At 53.9% G+C, this 27733-nt stretch overlaps 10 protein-coding genes and 1 non-coding gene across 11 annotated transcripts; 6 read left to right on the forward strand and 5 right to left on the reverse strand.

Annotated features, from left to right (window-relative positions):
• The first annotated feature begins 192 nt into the window (after positions 1-192).
• Positions 193-277, forward strand: CC84DRAFT_t57. The gene has a single exon. It is a non-coding gene; the product is annotated as a tRNA-Val (tRNA).
• Positions 278-1135: 858 nt separating this feature from the next.
• CC84DRAFT_1177308 (uncharacterized protein) lies at positions 1136-1964 on the reverse strand (the record flags this gene model as incomplete). The annotated part of the gene is made up of 3 exons (XM_018180276.1): positions 1136-1549; positions 1619-1707; positions 1763-1964. The coding sequence occupies 3 exons, from the start codon at positions 1962-1964 to the stop codon at positions 1136-1138; spliced, it is 705 nt and encodes a 234-aa protein (XP_018035590.1).
• Positions 1965-2916: 952 nt separating this feature from the next.
• On the reverse strand, positions 2917-3991 carry CC84DRAFT_1094648 (phosphoglycerate mutase-like protein; the record flags this gene model as incomplete). Its single annotated transcript, XM_018174573.1, has 2 exons — positions 2917-3874; positions 3924-3991. 2 exons carry the CDS (start codon positions 3989-3991, stop codon positions 2917-2919), a joined length of 1026 nt encoding a protein of 341 aa, XP_018035591.1.
• A 2392-nt stretch (positions 3992-6383) lies between these two features.
• Positions 6384-7699, forward strand: CC84DRAFT_1165540 (uncharacterized protein). Its single transcript, XM_018178740.1, has one exon. The coding sequence runs from the start codon at positions 6388-6390 to the stop codon at positions 7606-7608; it is 1221 nt and encodes a 406-aa protein (XP_018035592.1). The 5' UTR covers positions 6384-6387; the 3' UTR covers positions 7609-7699.
• Positions 7700-8440: 741 nt separating this feature from the next.
• On the reverse strand, positions 8441-10055 carry CC84DRAFT_1165541 (TauD-domain-containing protein). The gene is made up of 5 exons (XM_018178741.1): positions 9726-10055; positions 9564-9676; positions 9307-9509; positions 8892-9254; positions 8441-8841 (listed from the first exon to the last, which is right to left on the reverse strand). The coding sequence occupies exons 1-5, from the start codon at positions 9798-9800 to the stop codon at positions 8465-8467; spliced, it is 1131 nt and encodes a 376-aa protein (XP_018035593.1). The 5' UTR covers positions 9801-10055; the 3' UTR covers positions 8441-8464.
• A 766-nt stretch (positions 10056-10821) lies between these two features.
• Positions 10822-12752, forward strand: CC84DRAFT_1260449 (MFS general substrate transporter; the record flags this gene model as incomplete). The annotated part of the gene is made up of 7 exons (XM_018184987.1): positions 10822-11058; positions 11113-11342; positions 11391-11493; positions 11541-11699; positions 11749-12111; positions 12159-12676; positions 12728-12752. The coding sequence occupies 7 exons, from the start codon at positions 10822-10824 to the stop codon at positions 12750-12752; spliced, it is 1635 nt and encodes a 544-aa protein (XP_018035594.1).
• Positions 12753-13049: 297 nt separating this feature from the next.
• CC84DRAFT_1206688 (kinase-like protein) lies at positions 13050-14837 on the forward strand (the record flags this gene model as incomplete). Its single annotated transcript, XM_018182043.1, has 1 exon — positions 13050-14837. The coding sequence occupies one exon, from the start codon at positions 13050-13052 to the stop codon at positions 14835-14837; it is 1788 nt and encodes a 595-aa protein (XP_018035595.1).
• A 114-nt stretch (positions 14838-14951) lies between these two features.
• On the reverse strand, positions 14952-17467 carry CC84DRAFT_1165542 (B subunit of V-type ATPase). The gene is made up of 8 exons (XM_018178742.1): positions 17040-17467; positions 16897-16981; positions 16828-16847; positions 16746-16781; positions 16538-16699; positions 16172-16488; positions 15849-16123; positions 14952-15799 (listed from the first exon to the last, which is right to left on the reverse strand). Exons 1-8 carry the CDS (start codon positions 17133-17135, stop codon positions 15252-15254), a joined length of 1539 nt encoding a protein of 512 aa, XP_018035596.1. The 5' UTR covers positions 17136-17467; the 3' UTR covers positions 14952-15251.
• Positions 17468-19302: 1835 nt separating this feature from the next.
• CC84DRAFT_833045 (uncharacterized protein) lies at positions 19303-22033 on the forward strand. Its single transcript, XM_018187573.1, has 5 exons — positions 19303-19699; positions 19752-20638; positions 20689-20982; positions 21029-21325; positions 21380-22033. The coding sequence occupies exons 1-5, from the start codon at positions 19438-19440 to the stop codon at positions 21920-21922; spliced, it is 2283 nt and encodes a 760-aa protein (XP_018035597.1). The 5' UTR covers positions 19303-19437; the 3' UTR covers positions 21923-22033.
• A 1139-nt stretch (positions 22034-23172) lies between these two features.
• On the reverse strand, positions 23173-26964 carry CC84DRAFT_1165544 (leucyl-tRNA synthetase). Its single transcript, XM_018178743.1, has one exon. The coding sequence runs from the start codon at positions 26865-26867 to the stop codon at positions 23370-23372; it is 3498 nt and encodes a 1165-aa protein (XP_018035598.1). The 5' UTR covers positions 26868-26964; the 3' UTR covers positions 23173-23369.
• A 165-nt stretch (positions 26965-27129) lies between these two features.
• On the forward strand, positions 27130-27567 carry CC84DRAFT_1057382 (uncharacterized protein; the record flags this gene model as incomplete). Its single annotated transcript, XM_018173551.1, has 1 exon — positions 27130-27567. A coding segment is annotated over one exon (438 nt), but the record flags the coding sequence as incomplete, so codon positions are not given.
• Between the last annotated feature and the right edge of the window lie 166 nt (positions 27568-27733).

A 27733-nucleotide genomic window follows, 5' to 3' on the forward strand; every position in this document is an offset into this window, starting at 1 on the left:
TGCTAGTCTGGAGTCTGGATTTGACATCCCGCTAAACTCGCCCCGGCATCTATGAAATTTCCATACGAACCCCACATCTATCCTCTCTGTGCGCCCACTCTTCGAGCCTGCGACTCCCCTTTCCATCTATCTTTTCTCAATTATTGTAACTTTATATATTTACAATTTGACCACCTTGTCATCCAATCAAAAGGCTCGGTGGTGTAGTTGGTTATCACGTCAGTCTAACATCTCGTTAGACCACTGAAGGTCCCGAGTTCAAACCTCGGCTGAGTCACTCTTATCAAGATTGTCTTGTGTTCTGCGTTTGATTCGCAGCATTCGCTTTTTGCACTTTTATGACCCTGTGGAAGGAACGCCAGGAATCTTTCTCTTTCTGCGGAAGGCAGCGTTGGGAGGATTGTCGGGAACGGATAGACGCAGTGTGAACTGGTGGCTTGGACTAGAGTACTGCAACGTCTTTTTTGGCGCTTGGATGAGGTCAATGGTTTAGTAGAGGATGCGAGAACTGGAAGTGGGCGAACGGCTGTGGCTGTTTGGCACAAAGAGCACTTTGAAGGGGTTGGCTGGTGCGCTTTCATTCCAACAATATGAGTATCCTCGTCATCTAAAGTATAGTACGTAGAAATTTGCTGCTCTTGTGCCCGAAGTTTTAAACATGGGCTTGATCACGTAAAGGACGAGAGATCCCATTGCCAGAATGTAGTGCTGTCTGCGTTCGCAGCCGACGAGGAAGAAGAAAAATCACTGCTTGCTGATCCTAGGGGGGAAGTCGTGGCATGAGGCGAAATTCGAAACCCGGCTCCGAAATCGGTTGCTGGAAGAGGCTTAAGGGTTGTACCTAACCACCATGCACCTGCTGCAAGACAGCTCGACCACTCTCATACGCATAATCTATGAGACCTAACGCCCTGGGCCATACGGTGATACGTTCAACGTACAAGAACAACCTACAACCCAGTACCAAACCAAGTAAATTTACATATCCGCTTACCTCCTCCCTTCCGAACACTTTCTATTCCCCCTCACACATTCCCTCACGCACAAGCACCACCCACTATAAGCAGCATATCCCTCCCTACACCCTGCTCACTTCCTTCCTGAGTCCTGAACCCTCTACACCCCTTCTTACCACTTATGCCTCCACCCCAGGCGGCAACAGCGCCTCAATCGGGCTCCCATCCCGCTTCCCTTCCGTCTTGACTTCAAAAACATCAATCCTCCCCAGCCCCGTCCGATACCCCGCCTCAATCTCCGCATAGAAGCTCCTCACATTAAGGTCCAGGAACGCAGGGTGCGAAGAGGAAACCGTGACGGGGCCGAAGCCGTGGAGAAATTCGTTGGCGTAGGTGAGATGTGCGGAGGCGGTGAGGTAGATGGTTGTGTATTCGTTTGCTGGGGAGGAAGAAGGGGGAGAGGGCGTGTTGTCGCCGGGGCGGGCGCCGTATTGTCCTGGTCTTTGCTTGCGATTTTGTTTGGGGACGGAGATAGGTTTGGATTGGGTGAGGGAGGGGACGGTGGCGTTGATGGTCCAGATGTTGGTGTAGAACTATTTGAGTTGTGTGGTCAGGCAGATGTACAGAAGAAAAAGATGGAGTGGGAGAGGGGGGAGACGTACACTTGCTGTCTCGTTGAGGAGGATGGGGAACCATTCCGTTGCGGCACCCATGTTGACGATTGTGCCGGTGATAGCGCCGGTCAGGTTTCCTGTGTGTAGGCATCAGAAAAGAGTTGCAGTGGAGGCGCAGGGGACTGCGAGTACCTCCGACGTTGGGGTAGCGTCCTCTGATTCCATCGATGTCGGATATATTCACTGGAAAGCTGGTCAAGGCATTCATGTGCAGGAAGTGCGTCAAGACGGGTGCGTTGAAGACGGGGTCGTCGATAGATGTGTGGGCAACAACTGGCTTTGCAGATATGACGAGCGGGAGTGTGACCGCCACGGCGAGCGATGGGTTAAGCATGGTGCAATATGAGATCAAGAACAGGGATATGAAGATGTTTAACGTAAAAACAAAGCCTGGAGCGTTTGGAAAGTCCTATCAATTCAATGCTACTTGCTCTGCCCAGTACCGACACTTTATACAGCACAAAGATTTACGCTACGTTCACATTGCCATGGCCTTGTAAAGGTATTGTTAAGCGACCTCGTTCAATATCACACCGGACGGATCGTGGAACTGAAAATATTGTCCAAGCATCGCAATAAAGATAGTGCACTGGAGGCGATGACGGAAAATACTTTACAGTTTGGGAAAAAATTCGACGAGATCTTGAAAGCCACGCAATCTCACTAGTATCTACGAGGCTTACTCGGAGATTCGTGCTTACGCAGGGGCGGAGAACCTGACAGACTTGCGAACACGGCTTACATACGCACGAGTTACGGCCGTAATGAACATACACCGTGAAACACTAGTAGAGCGTCGGCGAGACTTTGACGGGGTCAACAAATCATGTCTAAATCCACGTTGCCATGGGGTACCACGAGCAGCTTGCGAAGCGTCGGACCGGGTCACAAGATGTGGGTGAGTCCACGGGTTGGTGAGCACCATGGTTGGAAGCGGATTTCTATATGGCTGGACCAAAAATTAGAAGCTGCGAGATGGGCATCGCATGCATTGGTGTCCTGGTCAATAACAGTGCAAGTCGCGCGTCACGACAGGTACGCCGACACATGAGTGGATCTAATTGTCCGCGTTAGCAGAATCCTTGAGCAGAGATGAGATGATATGAAAGATAGGATTATTTTGCGTGGTCAGACAGCAGTTGGATCAATATGAGTCAACAAAGAAATTCAGAACAGGTCTGTGAATAATTGTTTTTTCATCATAGCAAAGGGATGGAAGAGGAAAAAGGGATGGTGGCTTACCGTTTCAAATCGAAAGAGCCGTGATATAGAAAGGCACTGGACATTTATTCAACTTTTCTTCGCTTGAAAAAGCTGTCAATGTTCTTTTGCGAGGCATCGTGGCGAGAGCTACCCACACCACCACCTGTGCGTTTCAAATTTTTGAGGTGTTCTTTGCCATTGATCGTGAGGATGACCGTGGACCAGTCAGAATCGAGCTTCCGCAACCCAGACGTAGTCGGCGCTTGTAAAAGCGTCCTAGTGACTACTTTGGGATCCTCTGTGGACACGGCCTCACTGTTGCTGGATTCTTCGGAACGAGGTGGCGCGATTAGAATAAGCGGAGCGACTTCTGGACTAATTTCGTCCGTGGTTGCAGACGGTGCAGGCGCTAGTGGTACCGGGACAGAGCGCGACATACGCAACTCCAGAAAGCCCGTATTGGACCACCCTCCCAGATGCTCGAGCGTAACAGGGCCAGAGGCTGCAAGCCCAGGAGCCAGCTTCACGCTCTTCTCCGGAAGACGCAATAGGATGCGTTTCCATAGAGAAGACAGCATAATGCCGTGGGAGACTATCCCAACCACCAGGTCGGATGGTCCCGTCGGGCTGTTCACCAGCGGCAACAGATGGCCATCCAGAAACGCGTCAGCGCGCCGAGCGAGAGATGCTTTCGACTCGATGTCCACGAAACCTTCGGAGTCTTTGTGTGCCTGTCGGTGGTTGTCCTTGCCCGACAGCTTGCCATCCGCCGGGCGTTCATAGAACTTTTTGCCTTCGTAAAAGCCGAAGTCTTGCTCCATCAGGCAGGACAACTCAACCACGTCCGGGACCTTTTGTTGCGAGCCATTGGTATCACGCTTGGCTTGTGCTTCTCGAATCAATCCAGCCGTCTTTGCAGCGCGCTGCAGGTGTGAAGAAAACAGGTGGGTGAAGGAATGTCCTAAGCTCGAGAAATGCGACCCCAGGCGGATGGCTTGCTGGTAGCCGTGGTTCGTGAGCATTGAGTCTCTACTGCCAGCACTGTGCGAGTTAGCTTGAGGTAGGATACATGTCGTGAAGCTGTACGTACTATAGCTGGGCAACATTGTCGACAGTCTCGCCGTGGCGGATCAAGAACAGCTGCACTTGTCGCGCCATGCTAGGGCTAGACGCGTCGCCCTCAGCTGGGCGAGGAACGCGTTTTGGCAAGACATGAGTGGCGAGTGAAGGCGTTGACAAAGCTGGAAGCTGTAGCAGCCGTCGAGATTTTAGGGTAGCCGATTGGCCTGTGCGTCTTTAGCCGACCACGTGCAAGCGGAGTGCGCGTCGAAAGAAGCGAGCATCAACCTCGTAGCCCTTGGACCCCCGTTTGCACGATGTGCAACTCATGATTGCATACGCTTCGTCATGAAAGGCACGAACGGAAAAGTGATATCGATACGTGTCCTCTACGGAGTACCTGTGGTATCGGATCTTCGACTGTTTATGCAGCAAGCTACTGACACCCTCAAGATTGATGATTCCAGATCTGTACTTCACGCCCTCTCAACATAGAATTGAATGCTATGATCTTCCTTTCCTTGACCTTACCTATTTCTTCGAATCAGTTCTACTCGCAATCTTTCATATCCCACAGCTTCCACTTTGAACTGCCCTCCAATCAACATATCAATCTGCCCTTCACATCTCTTCAGGACCCATATTGTCGAAGGAACATTCTCTTGTTTTAGCATTCGCCTGAGATTATCTCATAATGCCCGCGTGTTTTACCATGTCTAATCGTCACGGTCTCTGCGCTCTTATTTTTGTTCGATATGGATGACGATCGATAGTTTTCGTTCCCTCACTTCCTATAACATCGCACAAGAGTTACCCGTACGATATTGCGATTCTCACTTTTACATTACCTTCCCACCTGACTTGCATTGCCTACCGTTTGTCTGACTAGGGTCTTTCCTTTCAGTCTAGACCAATGACCGCTATTCCCCCACCCGAAGGTCCTCTAGGCTCTTACTTTCGGTAAAGTCCTCACTCCTGAGATATTCGCTATTTCGGAGCTCTGTACTGGCCTCGCTAGACCTCATCGACCATTTTCTATCAGATTGGGCTACCACCATGCTCTCTTATCTTGAGCTTGCTGCTCGCTACAAATTTAGTCATCTTATACTAGCCCAATACCTTCGCACACACCAGAGCGCTTCCCGGTTGCGCTCCGCACTTCACGAACTACCCGCTCACGCACATAGCTCGTCTACCACTACAATGGGGGGCGTGGCTAAAGGTTCTTCTCTGCTTTCAGAACTCGGTTTGACCCACGAAAATGACGGAATGAACGTTGAAGAAGGGGGCGAAAGCGGACAGCAACCCCTATTCCTCGACAAAGGTTTCTCTGACGATGAAGAATACGAAGACCTGTTTGGAGGTAGTTGGAAACCCCGCGCATCAACCAAAAACAAAAAGAAGCCTCGAAGCTTGAGCGACCACGACGAGGATGATTTGGATGCCCCAGAGCCGAGCCCTACGAAGAAGCCGCGAACGTCTCTATTCGGCGGCCTTAGTCTGGAAACGGATGATGCTGTTTCAGTGAGGACTACCAAGTCTCTTCTAGAGAAAACACTTATTGACTGATACTCATCAGGCGCCACCACCGACACCGGGAATTGGCCTCGGTATGAGATTCTCGAGCATGAATCTGGAACAGCAATATGAACAGGCTGAGAAAAAGGCTACATCTGGTCCATATCTAGGCACGGCCCTTGATCAGTCTCAGCTCGATGACGCACAAAGGCTTTCATCCTCTCTTCCAGACGAGAAAGAACCCGAAAGGCCTGAAGAGAATGAGGGCCCCGCATATACTGATGATCCTATCGAATCATACGGCCTACGAAAGAACATCAACAGACAAGGTGCTGCCAGTACGCACATAGATATCGACCAGAGTGGAAATTATGATCCTGTTGAAGAAGCGCGGAAAAAGACAGTCAAAGCTCGCATAGCGAAACAAGCGAAACAAGCCAAACAAAACAAAAGGAAGTCACAGCACAATAGCGGTGAGGATCGAGCTGAACGCAAGCCGAAACTCATCTTCAAGCGTAAGATCGCGGCGATAGGAACTTTGATAAACATCACTGATAACCAGGAAAATTGGCCTGATGGTCACTCTATCATGGACTCAGAAGAAGAGGCTGAAAGAGAAGAGCTTCTTGCATTCTTCCGGAAGGACACTCCCACGCGTACTCGCAATCTCCATATACCAGACCCAACCGGCGAGTATGACGATTTGACAGGTCACCCTCTCGTACGAGGCTGCAAATCGTGTCGCTCCGATGGTCATGATTGTTCAATGGTTATAGATGCAGAGTATCCGTGCCAGGATTGTGTGGACATGCAGACACAGTGCGAACCATTTATTGTCCCAGGTGTGTTTGGGCCGTGCAATCGCTGCGTAGAACAAGGACAGACCTGCTCGTTTGAGAACTCAAACGGAGAACCGTAAGTGATTGCACATTCATTTATTTGGAACTAAGCTGACCCTTTGATTCCGCTCTAGTCAAATGGCGATGTGCGACGAGTGCCTCGAAGCCGACAATCTCGACTGCAAAGCAAGACCGCGGAGAGGCTACAGGTCCGATCGTATCGACCTAGATCGAGTCCACTACGGCGAGGATAGGAAGTATCTATCATGCACGCACTGTCGTGAGGAGAAAAAGAGATGTTCCCTCAAGAAGAAGACGGACAGGCCTCCGTGCAAGCGCTGCAAAAAGCAGAAGATTGGCTGTCACTTCTACGACGTAGCTCCACCCGAGAAAGAGAATCCTGCGAAAAACAAGAAAGAAACTGAAGAAGAGGCAACGGGCAGCGAGAAGCCCAAGGACCCAAAGCGCACTCTTTTGGAAGAAATCGCCCCCGAGACCTCGATCCCGGGCTCCGACTTTTTCAGCCCCGAGGACCTTGCATATATGGAGGCAGATAGCTCAGCGGACGAAAGCGATGCACAAGACGATGAAGCCTCTGAGAATGAGCTCATCGAAGACGCGGAAGGCCACAGAGGGTTTCTAGCCACAATCAAGACTTCTTTCGCGCATCCTATGGTCTTCTCTATCAACCCTCCTGGCCACCCCAAAGCTGTTCTTGACTGCGACTTTTGCTACATACCTGTCTTCGGCTTCGTCGGACACTTTGAGCGAGAGGTGCACGCTATCCAATGGTCCAACGGTCAAGGCTACACAGAGTTCGGCAACGGACATCGCGAAGAAAAAGATGCGACTACCATGTGTCATGAATGCACGTTCCACCGGCTCCAAATCATGGTGTGCTCCGATCACGTCATCCGACATATCGAACTCCATGAAGACCAGCTCGATTACCACGCTGCTTCAGAGGTTTTGATAAGTGTCGAAGGTGGAACTCCACAGATGCAATACGAGCTACAGCGGTGGTGCTCACTGTGCTTCTCGCTTGCTAGGCATCAGTGCTGCTCTCTCCAGCCATTCGTCGGAGCGGACGACGAGGGAGATGGCGCTGTGATGATGGAGGGCTGTGGCTTGCGGCTCTGTGATCGCTGTGCGCAGGAGCTCGGTCAGGTCTATCAGAACAACTTGCATGATATGGTCACGGCCTTGGACAAGAAGGCGAAGCCTAAGCAGGTCGAGACTGATGATGGTGAGGAAGCTGAGGAACAGGGAACTATACGGGCTGACGTGGGGCTTCTCAAGCTCGATGGGCTTCTGATGAAGTGCGTGCAGGGCGGTGCAGACGGCGGCGACGTAGAGTGACTGATTCAAGAGTTGATTTGGACTTTGATCATCTTATGTACGGGTTCGCCAAGACAACAATCTTAGCTCTAAGTCCTTTTAGTCAACTGCGATCGAAAATGTCTTGCTGAGATTTGGATTGGTAACTTTCGAAGTCATAGTATCCATTGTTACAATTTCCTTGATACGGTGCGCACTTTTTGATCGTTTGCCGAGCAGAATTTCTTTTTGTTTCCTGCTCACGATAAAACATTCCGAAAACACTTTGTGCTCGGAGAGATTCTTTCCAAAAGACTGAAGGAACGAGTATTGGAGGACGTTGAGACACGATCGGGATTGGTTCCGTCACAACGGTTGATGCATTATCGTGCTGACGACCAACGATCTGAGAACTCAGACGGCTGACCAGATGGAAGATTACTCGTGTCTATGTGGATTGGTTCCTACCCAAGCACTACAACATACAGCTGGGCAGGGTTTTGGGGCGACGCGTCCCCTGCGCCGGCACATTATCCACGTGATCCGCCCCAATCTAGATTACCGGTAGTGCACTCACTCCCAGTGTCTCCATCTTTTCCCTTCGCGACGCGCTGTACCACCCGCCGGCTGTCTTGTGTACTTGCCTCACAATCGTCCCACATCTTTTCACTGAGCTTCTGTCTTCGTGGTCGCTTGCTTTACTTGGCTCTGGCAGACGCAGGTAGCGCGTGTTCCCAAGTTTGTGGCATCCACATCATTGCACGAGGAAATCGCGAGCGCGCTACATGGAAATCGTGAAACCCCTGAGCATCTCGGTCTTCCTGAAGATGAGGACGCGTCTCGACCGAGAGCGACGGAGTGGCTTGTTATACACGCGTTCATTACATTCTAGATTACTCTAGCCCTCGAAAGGAGTCTCGTAAGGAGCCTCAGCCTGCGGGGTAATCCGAGCAAGATGCCTCCGCGCTCCATCTTCCCAGTCCAGAAGAGCAGAATGTGCTGTGACTCGGTTGTCCCATACCACGACTGTGCCTGGAGCCCACTTTACACGAGCCTGAAAGTCCTGGCCCTTCGCGAGATGGTCGTACAGGAAGTTTAGGAGATAGTCACTCTCCTCCTTCTTGTATCCGACGATGCGGCGGGAGAATTGCGGGTTGATGAAGAGCGCCTTCTCGCCGGTCGTGGGGTGTGTGCGCACGAGAGGGTGGATGGATGTGACAGGCTCTCGGCGAACGATGCCTCCGCGGTTTCTGCTGTTATCAGCCTGCTCAACAGCTGTTCGTTGATTAGTCTCTATCTGAACAGGCTCCAACTTCATCACTTACCGGAGTGAACGACCTTCAAGCCATGGAGCCTCTTTTGGAACTCGGGCGAAAGCCGACGGTATGCCAACGCCTGATTGGCAAAAAGTGTGTCTCCACCTGCGGCCGGTCCGTCCAAGAGATAGAGGAAGGTGGTTCCCGGCGGCTGCTTCTCGTACGTGACGTCGGAGTGCCATGTAACTGAGTTCGTGCGCTCTTCAAAGAAGTCCCGGGAGGTGGTGTCGTCCGCACTACGGTGAACCAAGTGTACTTCGGGATGACCCTCCGGACCACCAGAGGTCGGGTGGATGTGGTGACGTCCGAAATAACCTCCAATCTTCAGAGCGTCACTGATGGGAAGGTCTGCGAAGTCCTGATCACGAAAAGCTGTTTCTTGTCAGAAGCCAGATCATACAGGTCACGCCTCATCATCTCTTACCCACGACCTTCTTCTGAGCCACAAACAGTGCTAGCTCATCCTTGCCGGCGTCTGTGAGCTTGCTTAATTGCACGCCGTGAACTTCAGCGCCAATGTTCGCTGTGAGATCGTCCACCTTGGTAGCATCTTTGAGAAGGTTTGAGAAGCTCGAGTCTGCATCCTTGCCATGCTCGTAATGCTCGAAAGGCTCAAGAGGGGGGTACCTTCACACCAGGTGAATTACTGCTGGTGGTAAGATCAGGGTGGGTAGCACGTACTTCTTGTCGGTCCACGTCGGCAAGTAATTGGGGTATTTGGCCGGAGGGTGTTTCTCGGTTCCCTTCAATTCAGCATCTGCCTTGAAGTGTTTCGGCCCAGCTGCAAACGCATCCTTACATTACTTAGCGAAAACTAACCCAATGGAAGACCTGTATACATACCTTGTATGCGCCAGTTCCAGACTTGGCGTAGTTGGTAGCCTCGGGGAGCGGCACTTCAACAAGAGCGGGAGCCATGGTGCAAATTGTGGTTTCTTTTTGTGAGTAGTCCTAGCTTACTCTGCTACCCGACAAGGTCGCGCTGCGTTTATATATACGCGCTTTGCTCCGGACTACTACGGTACACAGAGTTATGCATCCGGGAATAGCGGCGCAATGATTAATCGCTAGCTTGTAAACCCCTCATTGTGATCTGATGATCTGGCATCGATTCGCAGACGGCTGTCGGCAGCTACGTCAACGGTATGGCCAAGCCGAATTCGCTATAAAGACCAGAGCGGCATCGCAACAGTAAAAGAAAGTCTCTTGGTCCATTGCCACTCCGCGGGCTCGGCTGTGTGCCACTGTTCAATCATAGCATGGCTGGATTGCTTCAAACATGCACAAATTGCGACATTGGGCGGTTCTCGGTGGAGCTAAATTCCCAGAGGTGGCGACCTTCATACAACCCCAACCCCATCTGCGGGGCTAACCTTTCTGAGGCTTGTTCACTAGCAGTTGATGAGACAGTCGCAACACGGACCGCGTCTTTTGGCCTTATCTCCCTACCCGCAGTGGGTAGCCGAGCGCAGCATACGCGCACTCTATGTCGTTTTACCCAGGGGCCAATCACGCAATTCCTCCCTCAACCTACCACAACAAAGCAGCCTAAGGCATCACGACATCGACTCGCACCATCCAAAGCATCATCAGCCTCGCGACTTGCGTGCTTCGGAGGTATCTCACGCTTCCCGGCGTAAAATCTCGAGAAGTGAATTCCACTCGCCTGGGCCCGGGAAGAATGTGCGTTTCAAGGCGCACGTCACTGGTGGCTGCTTCTCAGCAACAAGCCTCACTGGGCCCTATCAAGCATCTTTACGCCGTGCGATTCAGCTGCATGGCCAGGCCCCTGCGGCTGGATGTCGGGAGCGAGCGATCTTTATCTGGTCCATGCATGGTCGCAAAATGACGGACCTATATAGCTTCCGCAGCTGCTTCTTCACCGTGACACTGCATTCCGCGACTCGCTCGTTGACAATTCTTGAGTGTCAGGAGCAGCATGGCTAAATCGCCTCTCACCGCAGCACCGCCTATAGCGGTGGTTCCTGACGTTCCCAAGTCGGACTACAGCAGTGACAATGCCAGTGAAGCTGAGCACCAAACAACGGGTGCTACCTTCAGCGGTGCCGGTCTCAAAGCACGATTTTACAAGCCAATGGATCAATATGAGGGAAGACACCGCTATGATCCTGATTTCGTGTGGGAGCCGGTGGAGGAGCGGAAAGTTGTCAGGAAGGTGAGAGGTACAAGCTTTAGGGCTCCAGGGGCAGAACATTGACTCCTTGCATAGATCGACAAAAGGATTTGTACCTGGGTTTGCTTGATGTTCTTTGCATTGCAGCTGGACCGAGGCAACATCAGTCAAGCCTTGTCAGACAATTTTCTGAAGGATCTCAATATGAACACAAACGACTACAACTACGGACAAACCATCTTTCTCGGTTCATTTTTGGCGGCAGAGCTTCCTTCGCAACTGATTAGCAAAAAGCTTGGTCCGGACAATTGGATCCCAATCCAGATGTAAGCATGCAGAGTTCAGTATGAAGCTCTGGACTAACAGCTTGGCAGGGTGTCTTGGAGTCTGGTCGCCAGTATGCAAGCTTTCTTAAGTGGGCGAAAGTCTTTCTTCGCGTGCCGCGCCCTATTAGGTCTCATTGAAGGAGGCTTCATCGTAAGTACATCGCATCCGACCCAGTGTAAATGTACTAATCCGCACAGCCCGATAACATCCTATATCTCTCGTACTTTTATACTGGCCTCGAACTACCAGCGCGTCTATCGTGGTTTTGGGTGTCGTATCAATCCACACAAATAATCTCCGCCTTCTTTGCGTTCGGAATCCTCAGACTTCGTGGACACAATGGAATGGCTGGTTGGGTGAGTGCTGTACAATCCAGGGATCTTGGACGTTCTGACATGGTTTCAGCGATGGCTCTTCGCACTCGAAGGAATGTTGACAGGTCTCATCGGCATCATCTCCTACTTCTACCTCCCGCCCTCCCCGACTCAGACAGCCAGCAAATTCCGTGGTAAGGATGGATGGTTCACTGAAAGGGAAGAGAAAATCATGGTGAACCGTATTCTTCGCGACGACCCATCGAAGGGCGATATGCACAACCGTCAGGCTTTGTCACCGAAGATGTTCTGGGAATGCCTCAAGGACTACCATATGTGGCCGGTTTTCATCCTCGGTCTAACGTGGTTGATCCCCACGCAGCCTATGACCTCGTATTTGACGCTCAACCTAAAGTCCCTTGGTTTTGGTACCTTTGAAACCAATCTACTCACCGTAAGCCCCTACTCATGATCCTATCTCAACATGGCTGACACCCCAAGATTCCCGCCTACGTCCTCTTCATCTTCCAACTCCTCTTCTGGACCTGGCTCTCCGAGAGAATAAACCAACGCTTCCTCATCGGTCTCTGCTCCCAATTCTGGGTCTTCCCCCTACTTGTCGCCCTCGAATGCCTCAGCAAAAGCGCCTCACCCTGGGTCCGGTGGGCTCTTTCCACCATGATAGTCGGACATCCCTACGTCCACGCCATCATCGTCGCCATCACGTCGCGTAACGCCGGCACGGTCCGAACTCGCACTGTCGCGTCCGCTATGTATAACATGTGTGTGCAGGCGTCTAGCATGATCAGCCAGAACATCTACCGCGAGCACGATAAGCCGCTGTATAGGAGAGGTAACAAAGTGCTTATTGGCATTACGGTGTTGAACTTCTTTTTGTTTGTGGGTGCGAAGTTTTACTATGTGTACGTTAACAAGAGGAGGGATAAGATTTGGGATGCGATGAGTAAGGAGGAGAAGGAGGCTTATTTGGAGACTACGACTGATAAAGGTAACAAAAGGTGAGCTATAACATGTGCGGTACTTTGGGAACTGGGCTAACTGCGTTTCAGGCTTGACTTCCGCTTCGCTCACTGAGGTTCTGTGTCGCAAGCCGAGCCTTCTGTGAGCTATGGTAGGCAGATCTGGGCTGAAGTGCTATAAATCAGAGTTTTTCTATATAGGATTCGAAAATTCCAAATGCACTTGAGCAATAAAAACTAGTGCGGCTGCGTTGAGGAAAAGACCTCTGTACTTGGTGCATGCTACATTTGGCTCGCCTCACCGTTCACGTGGTACGTTGCAGGGGGTGGAAGGTGCCGGCGGCGAGGCTGTGCCTACAACGTTGGCCTCAGCCCTGTCTCCAAACATTTTGTTTTCATACCCAATCTCTCAATGGCTACTCAGACTCCCGAGGAAGAAATCAGCTTTTGGCCTGCAGCCACGCCGACAATAAACATGATAGAACACCCATGGCAATTGCCTCCAGACCGAGAAACCGTCCAAGTCTTCATCCCTTTGGTGCTTTCCACGCCTTATATTGTTAGTGACTTCCACATCAGAACTCCAAAGTCGAGTAGGTATATCCACAGCCGTCGATTCATGGAAACTCATGATGTAATGACCTTGACGCGCGCGACCTGTCGTTTTCGACAGCAGCCGGGTCTACCTATCGATGAGAAGCTCCTAGCCGAGCTATTGTATTGGGGCATCGGGAACCCAACATGGAATCACTCGGATCAGAAGGAACTGTTACGACCAAGGAAATTGTGGCTCAAAGGCTGTCTAATTGAGGTGTACGAGGGCGAAATGCCCTTACCATCACTACCACCTCCACTCCCAGACTCATATGCACCGAGTTTGGATTCGAATAAGCATGTGTCTTCATCTTCATCATCAGATTTCAGCTCCCTGTTATCGTTCCAGACTGCTTCCAGCCTTGCTTCGTATTGGAGTGCTCGGACAACCGTTCGATACGATGCCATCGTGGAAGCTGATGAGACACCTAGTGCCGAACCACACGGGCCCTTGCAAAGATTAGCGATCGACTATCAAGCTGAGTTGAAAGAAAGACAACTCATACAAACCTTTGATAAGGAGCTCAACTGGTCCGGAAGAGGTCAACATGTGGTGTTTGAACCGAAAGAGCAGGTGCCGCTTGAAGTCATCTCGTCTCTTGGTGCGTCGGCAACTGCAAGAGTGGAGATGGTACGATGTCGTCGAGTGGCATTGGCGAGAAAGACAATGAGATGTAAGGGCGATTGGAGCCAGAACAATGTCCTCAGCGAAGTTCAACATCTGCAGAAATTCAAACATTTCCATGTTGTTCAACTAGTCGGGACATACCTTCAAGGGCGAGATTTCTCTCTTTTAATGTATCCCGCTGCCGACTGCCATCTTGGAATCTTCATGGAGGACACCCAAGACTTGAGGAGCGAACTCAAAAACGGACGATCGGAAGAAGCAACAACACGGTGGCCAGAGTACAACTCTCGCATCCTTTTCTTGCATCGCTCGCTCTACTGTCTTGCATCCGCAGTGACCAGTGTCCACCAGCAGCTTGCGAGGCATATGGACATAAAGCCTCAGAACATTCTGGTCAAGTGGAGTGACAACAGCTTGTGGACGCCTTGGCAGATCTACCTTTCAGATTTTGGTCTATCACGGACATTCGCAGATCAATGTCACAGTCAAACGGACGGCCCAACGCCCTTGACTCCAAAGTACTGTGCGCCCGAAGTGTACGAGTATGAATCGCGTGGACGATCTTCGGACATATTTTCTCTCGGCTGTGTCTACTCCGAGATGCTGACCGTCGTCGCCGGAACTGCCTTGTCAGAATTCGCCGAGTTTCGCCAGGACGAGGATGGGGACCAATCGTTCCACAGGAATCTTGGGAAGGTCGCTGTCTGGATGAACAAGAACTTCATGTCTCCAACCAAAGTCCCACCAGAGGTAATCAGCCTCGTCTGGAACATGTTGCACACAAACCCATCACAGCGCCCTAAAGCATACAAAGTCATGCAATCGATCAAAGCACAAGATCCCAATTTTCCATTATTCGGTGGGTGTTGTCGACGAGATCCCGAACCCTACATCGCATATAGTGGACCACCCGGCGCAGCTATATTCCCCAGGGAGTTAGGAGTAAAGTCATTAACGGACCTGATTGAACATGCTTGAGCTTTAATCCTTCCAAATGTAGATTCATCTCTTCATTAACTGAGATCAATGCAAACGTGCAAAGCTACACTGCTTCTGACTCCGCGCCACAACAGCTTCGAGCTTGCTCAACCACCTCACCGCACCTACAAATCTTCCACAACATTTTACTGAAGCAACAAACACTGCTTTCGCCCATATACTAAATGTCTAAACATATACTCTGCTCCCATTGACATTGACTCATCCCCGCAGCCCACCTTACTCTCAACACTCACCATACGCAAGTTAGACCTTGCCCCCACCTTGCACAAACACACAGGAAACAAGACCAACAATACAAGATGGCACGAAACGTTCGATGTAGCTATTTACTCAATACACTCAAAACACACTCAACAATCATGATCTATATCCGCTCCTGGCGCCCATCCTCTATACATCAATCAGATTCTCTCCATCCTGCTGCCCCTCCCCAGAGTTATCCCTCGTGTCCTTGCTCCCCTTCTTCTTCTCCTCGCCCTTGCCCTCCCGGTCCCGACTCCTCGCGTAGAACTGATCAAGCACCTTAGCCGGGATACGGTTGAGCAGCTCCTTGGGGAAGATGCGCAGCAGCGACCAGGCGAGGTCGAGCGACTCGTGAATGGTGCGCGACTCGTACGCCGACTGTGCGATGAAGGTGCGCTCGAACTTCTCGAGGAACTCGAGTGAAAGCTTATCTTCCGAGGAGAGAGCTTCCTCTCCGACGACGGCCTTCATGGCGGCGGCATCGCGACCGATGGCGTACTTAGCGTAGAGCTGGTTGGAGACGTCGCCGTGGTCTTTTCGGGTGCGGCCTTCGCCGATGGCGGACTTCATGAGACGAGATAGGGAGGGCAGGACGTTGATGGGTGGGTAGATACCCTTGTTGTCGAGCTGACGGTCAATGAAGATCTGGCCTTCGGTAATGTAGCCGGTCAAATCGGGGATGGGGTGGGTGATGTCTGTGTATGATTAGCTCTGGTCGGTCTCGCAAGATAATGGTGGACATACCGTCATTAGGCATAGTCAAAATAGGAATCTGAGTGATTGAGCCGTTTCGTCCCTCGACACGTCCTGCGCGCTCGTAAATGGTCGACAAATCTGTGTACATGTAACCGGGGTAACCACGACGACCGGGCACTTCTTCACGAGCAGCCGAGACTTCACGGAGGGCATCGCAATAGGAGGACAAGTCAGTGAGAATGACCAAGACGTGCTTCTCGAGCTGGTAAGCGTAGTACTCAGCCGTGGTAAGCGCCAGACGAGGAGTGATAATACGCTCGATACTGCGAGGTGTTAGTGGAACACATGCACCAGACGGTTTCCATGCTTACGTAGGGTCGTTCGCCAAGTTGAGGAACAGCGTGACGCGCTCCATACTGCCGTTCTCCTCGAAATCTCGCGTGAAGAAGCGACTTGTCTCCAAGTTCACACCCATGGCACCAAAGACGATAGAGAAGTTATCGTCGTGGTCATCGTGTACGCCCTTGGTTGGCTTTCCAACCAGACTGGCTTGTCGGCAAATTTGAGCAGCGATTTCGTTGTGCGGAAGACCGGAGGCAGAGAAAATGGGAATCTTCTGGCCACGGGCGATCGAGTTCATGGTATCAATGGCGGAGATACCGGTGGAGATCATTTCTTCGGGGTAGACCTGTGCCAGGTCAGCTATTGCTTTGCTCTGGATCGATTTGATGCCTCACTCGGGAGTAGGGGTTGATGGGACTGCCGTTGATATCAAGGTAGTCCTCCGCAAGCACCTTAGGACCCTTGTCAATGGCTCTACCTGATCCGTCGAAGATACGGCCCAACATGTCTTCAGACACACCGAGCTTCAAGCTGTGGCCTGTGAACTCTACTTTGGTCTGTCCTCGTTAGATGCGCTCGTATTTGTGGTGGTGACGTATGTACCTTCTTGACATCGATTCCAGAGGTGCCTTCGAAAACCTGCGACATTTAGAACGGTTCACGTTGTGGGCGCGTGCAAAGGTACCTGGACGACTGCGCGGTTTCCTGGCTTGCGTGTTAGTCCTGTACTGCGGCGCGGCTGGGAAAGGCTCACCTCGAGCTTCCAAGACCTGACCAGACCGCTCTGTGCCGTCAGGCAGTGTCAAAGAGACGATCTCGTTGTACTTGGGAAATTTGACCTGTCCACCACATGCGTAAGCTTCGACCATCCCTCTACCAGCTGTCGTGGCTACGTACATTGTCGAGGATGACCAATGGCCCGTTGACGCCGCCGATTGTGTTGTACCGTAACCGCGGCGAGACCTTCATCATACGGGGGTCGAGGCCGGCCATGGTGGCTGTCGGAGAGAGCGAAGCTGGTGGAATGAGGGAGCGCTCCGCAGGAGGTAGACAGTCGCGGCGAGGGGGCTCGTGGGCGATGCGATGTCGTGGTGGTGCTCGAGCTGTGCTTGGTGGGAGGAAGCTTGGATCCACTGGCCGCACCTGCCTCGCACAGCTGCATCATAGGTGGCTTGGCGTCGGGCGCTAGCCTCGAGCAGCACCATCTGCTCGACGGCTGGTTCAAAGTGCGGTCTGTCTGTAGAAGAGAACCCTGCAGCTTCGTGAGTTACAAGTGAAACCCACTGGCAGATGCGGGCGCGCTGTTCAAAGCGTGTAGCACATGTACATACACAATAGCGGGGTTCCACAGATCACTTCAGGCTACAGCAAGGCGGCATTGGGTTTGAGATCCTTTTTCACGACGTTGTTGCATTCATTACTAGAGAATATATATGCACTACATGTAGCCATCTAACTCTACGTGGGCTGTGCCGTCCGTCGTTGGATAGCAAACGTCCGTCACAAAACGTGCGAACTGCATCTGCCTGATCATACTGTTAGCGGCATCCTCATAATGAGCAATAGTAAACAGGATCAAGTGAAGGCCTCAGACATCCAAGGAAGGTTGCTGCGCTCATCGACTGTCGGTTGATGGGTTCAAGTGACAGCTAGCGTGGAAACTGCGAATTAAGGAAAGTTTTCATCATCGGCGGGAGGTTTACAAAAAAAAAAAAAGAGCAGACTGACCTGATACGCATCACTCTGACCAAGCTGGAATCATTAGTACGCAGCTACTCTCCACGCACACCTGCGAACGATAGCCAGCCGACTCATCGGGTACGACGACACCCGACCAAGCACCATCTCGCTCAGAGCTTGTGTACGATATGGCAGCCGGGGCTGGCACAATGTCGCGATTACGTGCAGGTCACAATTATACGTGCGGCGAATCTGTGCGACTGTCAGCTACGTCTCTAGCGGTAATGTCGCAGAAGCGCGGAGCAAGTATGTAGATCAGGCGAAAGTACTGGCAAGTATCAGGCACCCGGCGAAGGGGCCCGGAACAGCATAAATTTCTTCAAGGTCGACTCTGTTGGGAAAAGAAGAAGTTGAAAATTTCATCAGGAGAAGGTGGAAGTGCAGGCGTCGGCTGTACGTACCAATTCACAGTTTGCTGTGCGCAGGCCTGTCCGTGAGCGGATCACAAGGCCACGGCACAGCGCGTGAAGAGTGGACGAGCGACCCAAGCCATGGGCAGCAAGCCGAGGCGGCGGGCGGTCGTGGTGAACGATGGCGGAAGAAGAGTGTTGGAGCGAGGAAGAAGCACGCAGCGAAGAAAACATTTGAAGCTCACCTAGGCGCGCCAAATTTGCACTAAAAGCGCATCCGGCATGGCGCCCCTCCCCACGTGACCGGCCCTCAATCACCGGGCCAGTCCGTTGAGCAGCCCAGGGGCTCAATGTGCTGGAGCAAAGGAGGCATTTTACGCGCACATATTTTACCTTACTGCACGCAGCGCCGCATCGCTTTTCCTGGCGATTACTGCCGCACAAAGTCGAGTCGCGCAGGCTGGCTGTCTGAACGCGGTCACTCCACTAGAGAGTGGCTGGCCCCCGAAGCGCAAGCCCGCAGATCTGCAGGCTGTTGCATCGCTCACTTCCATCTTCCATCCCATCGTCAACGCCCAACCGCGTGCCCTGCCCTCTAAGCGGCCACAGCAACACGCGCGCTCGCCCATGCAGTGCCGCCCTCGACGCGCCTGACAGAGTGCACCGCCGCGCCATTGCAGCCTCTGCCTCTGCCCACCGCCGCACACGTCAAAGGCGGATGCGCGACGACAGCGCACGACACCACATAGCGCCCGCTCCGGAATCGCGCTCTCACGCCCTCCCCACCCTCCCCCATCGTGCGCGCCCCCTATTGCGCGACCGAGCAGCTGCAAACTTCGCAGTCGCATAATATCAGCACCGGCATCTGTCGGCCGTCGGCAGCAGTGCACGTCGCGCCGATCGCGACACTGGCACCCGGAGCACCCCTCTGCCATCTTCGCATTCGGTCATTTTGGGCCCTGACTTGGCACTCGTGGCTTTTGTGAGCTTGACGGATCGCTGCGATACAGTCGGCGGCCTCTTGGACCCCCGCTCTCTTCGACTGGCTGCACGCATAGCGGGCGACATCGTATCCCTCATTCACCCACCGCAGGCTTTGGAACTCCGTCCGGACACCTTCCCGATCCTTTCTTCGAGTATCTGGGCTTTTGCCTTCTGTCTTGGAGGATTGCGCGAGATCGGCGGTAGCAAGAGACGCGTTCAAGATGATGCAGGGACCATTTCCTCCTCAGCCCGGCATGCAAATGCAACAGGGGCATATCATGGGCGCTCCTGGCCCCGGCCATCCCATGCAGCAAGGCATGATGCATCAAGGCGTGTCTGGTCCGGGTGGTCATGTCAGCCAAGCTGGCCCTATGGGGATGCAGTCGGGCGCCCCCAACGCGCACGCGCTGTCACATCTACAGCCTCAACAGGCGCACATGTTCCAGCAGCAGCAACAGCAGCAACAACAGCATCCTGGAATGAGTAAGTTCTGGCCAGGGTCCCGACCATGTCATCAACGTACTGACCGTAATAGTGAACCAGCAAATGAATCCAGCCCTCGTGCAGCAACATAACGCACAGCGAGCAGCACTGCTGCACCAGCAACACCAGCAGGCAATGCTACAGAACCACCAAAACGGGATGGGCATGGGTTTTCCCCAGCAATTGAACCCGCAGCAAATGGCCGCACTGCAACGACAAATGGCTGGGGGACCCATTGTCAACCTTCCTCCGCATCTTCGCCAACAGTTTCAACAACAACAAGCCATGCAACAGCAACAAGCGCAGCAGCAGCATGCGACGAGCAATCCGCAAGCGGCCGCTATGGCTCAAGCACACGCAGCGCAGATGAGCCAGCAAGCTGCCCAAGCCCAAGCCCAAGCTGCCGCACAACAGGCCCATCAACAGCAGCAGCAACAAATGCAGCAGGCACAGCAACAGCAAGCCATAGCCATGCAACATGCGGTGTCTCAACAGAGTAACCATAGCCAGTCTGGCTCGCAAGTTGGCCCTGCAACCTCACAAGGTCCGCAGCAAGGACCGTTACGCCCACCTTCCGCCATGAGCCACCAGGGGCAGGCGTCTCCTGCTCCGCAGCCCACACCGCAACAGCAACCACAACCTGCTCCGCAGCCAAGACAACAGACCCCAGCGCCGAACCAGACTCCTAACATGCCGAACCAACCGAATCCACAGCAACCAACACCGGCTCAGATACAGCAGCGGCAGGCTCAAGCTATGCAACAAGGAGGCATGCAACAGGGACAGGTCAATCCAGCCGCCGCGCAAGCGCAAGCGGCGCGGATGGCTATGATGAGACAGTCTCAGAATCAACAGAACCAGAACCAGAACTCGAACTCGCAGGGCGGACCCGGGATATTAAAGCTCATGAATTTCGTCGACCAGCTTGGAAAGTACAGCGTAAGTCAGCTTTCTCATGGTTCGCAATGCACCCTTATTAACCGCATCAGGCTTCCCGCGCAGAGCATCTGAATCAACTCTCGACATGGCAGGCGTTTGTGGAGAAATTCTTTTCCGAGACCGGAGCCTTTCTGCACGTTGCATACAACAAAAACACTCACCGGACAAAGATGTTCGAGGTCGTCTACGCAGCTCTACCGCGCTACTTTCTCTCGCATTTCAGCACCGACGTTGAGAATCTGCAAGTCACAATCGACGGGGCCATAGAAAGAAACATCGGCACTGAAACGAAAGTCGAATGCGACCGGGCCAAGTTCATTTACACTTACAAGAACCAATGTCAAGTGAGTGAGAAACACTTCCGCTTTGGAGCGTCACTAACTAGTGCAGGTCATCTGTCATGGTAAACTCACAGCTTTTTGGACCGGTGGCAACAACAAAATGGAATGGTTGCAATTCGAAACGCAAGGTCATCACCAGATGATCCCCCGCGGCCTTTTGGAGACACTTTTCCAACAAGAAGAGATAAACCCAATGAATGCCCAGCAATCACCGCGCATGAGCAAGAAGAACCAGAAGAATCAACAACAACGTCAACCTCAGGAGGCCACGATGCCCTTATCGAAGCTGCCCAACGTGGGTATGAGTGAATGGGGGTTACCGCCGGGGCTATTCCACTATCTTGAGGTAGGCTTGGAACACCAACCGTCATCGAAACGAATCATGACTAAGGCGAGTTAGATCTATGAAACCATGAACAACATGACAAGTTTGATGACCCACTACCACGAAAACCCCGACCTCACACCCGCGGCAGCCATGGAGAATTGGACACGGGAGATGTCCGCTGGTAACCCGATGGCGCAACCGAACGCGGCCCGCATGCAGGGCGGCATGCCCCCCGGCCAAGGAATGCAGCAACCACAGCCAGGTATGCCCGCCGGTTCGCGCACGCCCTCAGGCATGGGTCAGCCAGGTTTACCGCCAAACCAGTTTATGTCGCCAGCGATGCAGAACGGGCTCCTCCCCAACGGGCACATGAGCTCGCCTAGCCTCATGCAGCAGAACCACACGCCCTCGCCCGCATCACATGCCATGGCGCACCAGCAGAGCCAGAGCTCCAATACGGCCAGCGTCAACACGTCCCCAAACGTCAGCAACAAGCGGCGAAGAAGTACGGCGAAGATAGACGTTGACGACGGCGGGGGCGATGCCAACGGCGTGCCCAAGGTCAAGCCGAGTCCCAGGATAGGCGGCAACAAGAGAGTCAAGAATAACAACTGAGCCTCGCGTCCAGTCGTCCGTCTGTCCGTTCCTTACCTCGTTGGTTCGATGCTGCATTTCATCTATAGCGTGGCGTTTCTCCAGGCTGGTCCGTTCTCCATACTTGGCGCCTGGCCATCCATTGTGTTTCTCGGGCCTCCTATCTGGTGTTGTGTTGTGTTGGCTTGCTGCGTTGCGTTGTTCACTGCTGCTTGGGCGGTACATGTTGCTATTCCCCAGACATGCTCGTGCTGTCTTGTTTCATCCATCTGATCTGGCGTCCCGGCTCGGCTCTGGCATCCATCCTGTCTCGGTTCTTCTTCTCATATCCTGCGACGCGAAGACTGGGGAGTTTTGCGTGCGTACCTAATTTTCTTGTATACTATGGTGGGCTGCGCTTCGGTTACGATGCTTTCGTCTACATACTGAATCGCGGTGGGAAAGGCTGTGAAGTGAAAAATTATTTCTCAGCGTGGGGTGGAAGTGTGCTGGCGGAGGGGAGAGCGCCAAGAGCCCGGGAAAGTGCGAGGGATATGCGGAATAAAGACGTTATGACTTCATCTGTGCGTGCTGTTCTGTCTTGGTGTCTGGACTATTGGATGTTTTGCTCGCCTACATTGTGTTTGATGGCATGGCTCGGAACTCAGCCCGTGCTACCCCAGCTGAGGCGCGCTCCCGCAGAGGCCTACTCTCTTGCAGGTCCGTTTTCATCTAGGCTGCTTCGTGAGACTGGCGCGTCACTTGTCCCGGTTGAAGAGTGCGACGGCCGACGTGCTGCACTCGATGCCTCGCAGCGACCCCAGCCAAGCAACACAGGGCCCGACGGCGAGCTGGTCCGAGATGCCTGTGCCCCCGTGCTTCACGCTGGGTGCTGGCTTGCTTGACCCTGGTAGCCGTTGCGAAGATGGGATGCATGATGCACTGCCGACCTCTGCAACCTTGGGGCGATGGTTTTCCACCGTTTCAGCTCCATCGCTCAGCAGAGACACCGCCGTACGTATGTAGAGTGGATTGGCTGCGAGCCGTCAACCGGTCTAGCTAGCTCGTGGCAAGGTCCTGTGGTGTCCCAGGATGAACGCTGCTATAGCTAACCTCTGATGGCAGTAGAGTGTGCTGCGATTTCCGCTGTCCCTTCCCTAGAGGATATGACTGCGTGTGGAATGCCCCTGGTCCGCCTGGACGGCTTCTTTTGAGACTGCGGTCCACGGCAGGGCCCGCCGTCAGAGACACTCGCGAGACAGTGAGAAAGAAAGGTTTTTATTTGAATTTCCTTAGCACATCTCTCATAACTAGTCATCCAGTACACAGAGCACACGTCTTAACAGAAAAGCCTTTATGTGCATAGTATTCATCCTTTCGTTTGTCCATCCGTCCAAGCTGCGCCAAACCCAACCCATGCCAATCCATCCCATGCGATACCGTGCAATGCTCGCGTATCAACGTACGTTCATCTCTTCTCCGACCTAGCTTATCGCACAGGCAGACTCTCCACATTCTCAAACGCAAAGCTCGGGCTCCCCGGCTCAGCAGATCCAGCATGCGGCGGCAACTCCTCCTTTCTCTCACCCTTACTTCCATCCTCGTTGATAATCGTACCCGCCTTGCCGCCCTCCTCGACAGCGACGATTTCGACCGCCACACACTTCTGCACCGTCTGCTTCAAGCCAGGCACCATCGCCTGCAGCGTCACAAGCTCGTCGAACGGCAGCTGGCGGTTCAGCACCGCATCGACCGACTCGCCGTTGTCCAGGCGGCGCTTTAGCCCGTTGATGAAGGGCATCGCCTTCTTGCTCTCGGCCTTGTCGACGCTCTTCGAGATGGTCTTGATGTCGATGTTGGGGTACTCTTTGCGGAGCAGGTCGACGTACTTCTTCTGCCACTCGGGGAAGCTGTGGGCGCTGAAGATAGTGATCTTCTTCTCCTTTTTGGGGTCAAAGAGCGCGGCTTTGCCCTTGGCGAGACGCTTGACGGCCTGGCCCTCGGCGGAGGTAATGTTAGATTGGGTGTTGCGGACGAACTCGCGGGCCGCGGTGAGACCGGCGTCTGTGTCGGGGACGGTCGGGTATAGCGCGTTCTGGATGGTGGAGGGCTTCTTGAGGACTTCGAGCCAGATGTACTCGGACCAGTGGGGAGCAATGGGCGTGATGAGGAGGGCTTGCAGCTCAATGTAGCGCTTAGCGAGATCTTCGTGCATACCGATACCTGCCGCTTTGGTGGCTTCGCGGTAGAAGTCACGCGCAGCGGTGAAGTCGTAGTATGCGGCCTTGAGGGCGGACTTGTACATGGTTGTCTCGTAGTGTTTGCGGGCCTCGGTGACGAGAGAGTTGAGCTCGTTGTCGAACAGGTTGTCGAGAAGCACGCGTGGGCTGCCAGACTTTCGCTGCACTACATCGATGTTCTTGATGCGCTCCTTGATGGCCTGCTTGTACTTGTTGCCGTCTTCCACAATGATAGCGTCTCGGACCATCTCCTCGCACCATTTCCTGAGCTCGAACAGCTTCAAAATGTTGGCATTCGCGACCGCCTCTTCGAAGTTGGCGTCCTCGATACCGTCACCGGCATCAGCGAGCGCGAGACGAGTCGCGTCGGCACCGAATTTCTCGACGGCGCCCTGGATGGTGAGGAAGTTTCCGGTCGACTTGCTCATCTTCTCTCCGTTGAGCATAAGGTGGCCGTTCACGCGGAAAGAGCGAGGTCGGTTCTCCTTGGGGAACAGAGCTGTGTGGATGTAGAGATTGAAGGTGAGATGGTTCTGGATCAAATCCTTGCCGGATCCACGCATGTCCAGCGGGTACCAGTAGTCGAAGTGGCGTCTCAGCGTCTGTATTTCCTTCTTGGGGATGCTTGTCTCTGGGATGTCTCCTCGGTCGCGGCGTCCAAGCACATAGTCCCAGACATCATCAGACATCTGCTCAGGCTTGATTCCGAGAGGCCCAACCTGCTTTCCGAACATGTCCTTGTGAAGCAGATGGGCGAAGCTGTAGTACGATTGGTAGATGGTGGAGTCGCTCAGAGATTCGACCATGACAGACTCATCCCAGGGCAGCCTCGTTCCAAGACCGTACGAGCGTGCGCAAGCCCAGTTAGCGAGCCAGTTGATGACCTGCTCGAAGGCATGCTTGGCCTCGGGGTAGTACAGCTCCATGTCTTCGATCTGTTGCAGAACCTGCGCGGCCCACTCGCCGTCTCCGCCGTTCTCGGTGGTGCCGTAGTTCATGAACCACTGGTCCAACAGAGCGGCCGTGCATTCGTCGCCAGAGCGCGACATGACCTTGCCATCAGGCTCACCGTAGCCGAATGCAAGACCTTGCTCAATGAGCTGCTTACGGACGAGGTTCTTGGCGTCCTCGACCTTCTTGCCCTTGAAATCTCCGTAAATCATGGTTCCCTTGTAGAAACCTTCCTTGTATGCCTTCTCCTTCGCCTCTTCAAGCTTCTTTGTGTCTTTGGGTGATTGAATCTTGAGCGTCTCGACAAGGTGCTTCGCGGTGAGGTCTCCGAATGAAGGTGTTGAGATGATGGGTAGGATGTCGTCGAAGTGGACCCATTCCTTCTGGATGCCATAGTATTCAGCCTTCTTGGCGAGGTCGAGGGAGGTGATGTAATCGTCAGGCGAGTCAGAAGGCACGCATGTGACGACTGCTGTGCCCTTCGTGTCCTTGACAGTCTCCATAGGGAGGATTCGGACGCCCTCGGTGAGAATCGAGAGAGGAGCGTTGACGATGGTGCCGATGAGTTCCTTGCCGAGCAGAGTCGCGACTTGCGGGAATACGCCCCATTCGGGGAAGATGCCTTGGTAGGCCATGTTGCGCGCCGCACGTGGGGAGCAGACAAAGTATTCGGATCCACACTGGAAAACGCCATACTTGAGGGTTGGGCCAACGAAGCACGATGTCTGGCCGTACATGGTCTCGGGTCGGAGGGTTGCGGGGATGAAGAAAACGTTCGCATCGGCAGGCAGCTTTCCGTCAAGCTCCTTTTGGGCTGTCTCGGACCACTCCTTCACCTTCATCTTCAGCGCAGTGTATTCTTGCACGGTGACACCCTCTCCGCTGGCACGGTCGTGGTCGAGGCAGGCCTGTCCGTCCTTGGGCGAGTAGACGGTGTATCGCTTTGCGAATATGATCTTGCCCATCTCCTTGAGCTTGCGCATCTGCCACCGGACAAAGCTGTCAAAGTATGCGTTGGCATCGGTCGTGGTGAATTGGCGGCGCCAGTCCATGCGGGCTCCGAACGACGTCAGGTCGCGCTTCGCGAGCGGCGGGAAGTATTCGATCCAGTGGTAGGGGTCTGCGAACTTGTGAATCTCCTCGAGCGGTATGCCTTGGGCAAGCATGATCTGGAACTGGTATTTCGCCTTGACCGTCTTGCTCGCAGCCTTGCCCTTCTTTGCGGAGAACTTGGAGAGGTCGGTGCGGTTCTCGGACTGGGTGGGCGCGGGAGGAACGGCGCTGTCGGCCGGGCCCTCTTCTACGATGTCGTCGACGGGGCAGCGCTCGAAGTTCTTGCCGAACATCTCGACCTCGCGGACGAGCTTGTCCGAGCATGCCTTGATGGGCATGCCAGTGAGATGGTAGCCGAGCGGGAAGAGAGTGCGCTTGCCCTGCATCCGCGAGAAGCCGGCGGTGAACTCGATCTTGGAGGCGGTGAAGCCGTGGCCGGCGTGGAGGGTGCCGTTCATGTAGGGAAACGCGAAGTTGCCGAGCCACTTGGGGTATTTCTCGTGCAGCTGGTCGGGTGTGGTCGTGTCGAAGGGCTCCTCGTCTAGGGAGGGCGCCTCGGGCTCGAAGACATGTGCGTCGGCCCATTGCTGTTGGTACTTCTTCTCCTCCTTGATCAGCGCATCGCGCTTTTCCGTGTTTTCGATCTTGAGTGTGTTGGCGCTACTGAGTTCAGGGTCCAGCGCGCTGAGCGTAGCTTTCACAGCGCCGCTGTGCATCTGTGCGGGGGCTGCGGCTTGCGCCATGGTGGAGAGGAGCGAGAGGAGCGGAAAGAGCGTGTGCGCGGCCGGGGCGGCGTCAGAGAGAGAGAGAGTTGGTCGCGGGTGTCGATGGTGGGGGCGGGGTCAGAGTTGTCCAGTCGAAAATTGCCAAAGCAAAAGGCGGAAGCCGTGGTGGCGTCGGGGCCGTGCACCGGAGACGCGCCTAGCAAACGGACGTCAGCAAACTTGCGCGGCTCCAGCACCGCAACGCGACACTCGACGCATCCGCGCGCCCGCCACCATGCTCCAGCTGCTCGCGCGCCTGCTCGGCCGGGCCCCCAGGTCGGACCTGCCGCCCTTCAACTTCGCCGCGAACCGCTACAAAGCAAAGAAGCACTGGCCGCCCAACCTGCGCGTCCTCACCGAGAAGCAGCAGTTCCGCTTCGAGCGCAAGTTCAAGCGCCGCCTGCGCCTCAAGTCCATCAAGCCGCAGTGGCAGAGGTGGACCAAGATCGTCCAGTGGAACCTCATCGGCTTCGTCGTCGTCTACGGCGTCCTCTTCCACGACTTCGCGCACGACCCCATGAATCCGCGGCCCGGCGAGCAGCCCTTCAAGACGCTGAGGGAGGGAATGTGGGGGATCTGGGATGGGATGTGGACACATACCTCTACTGCTGGGGAACCCAGCCGGGCGGCGGGGCGCACCCAATCTGAGGCGGCGGGGGCGGCGAGTCGTACGCCAGCATCGGCCCATGCAGGAGCGCCGCCGGTGGACGCATCTGTGAAGAGTCAGTACAAGGTACAGCAATAGAAAGAGAATGGGACTTGTGGACCGAGTTCCTCTCGGACGGTGCTTGATGAGGTGCAAAAAGTGCAATACATACCAGACTGTCGGGCGTTCCCATCTACAA

The sequence above is a fragment of the Paraphaeosphaeria sporulosa genome (assembly GCF_001642045.1).
Source record: "Paraphaeosphaeria sporulosa strain AP3s5-JAC2a unplaced genomic scaffold CC84scaffold_6, whole genome shotgun sequence".
Lineage (NCBI taxonomy): Eukaryota > Fungi > Ascomycota > Dothideomycetes > Pleosporales > Didymosphaeriaceae > Paraphaeosphaeria > Paraphaeosphaeria sporulosa.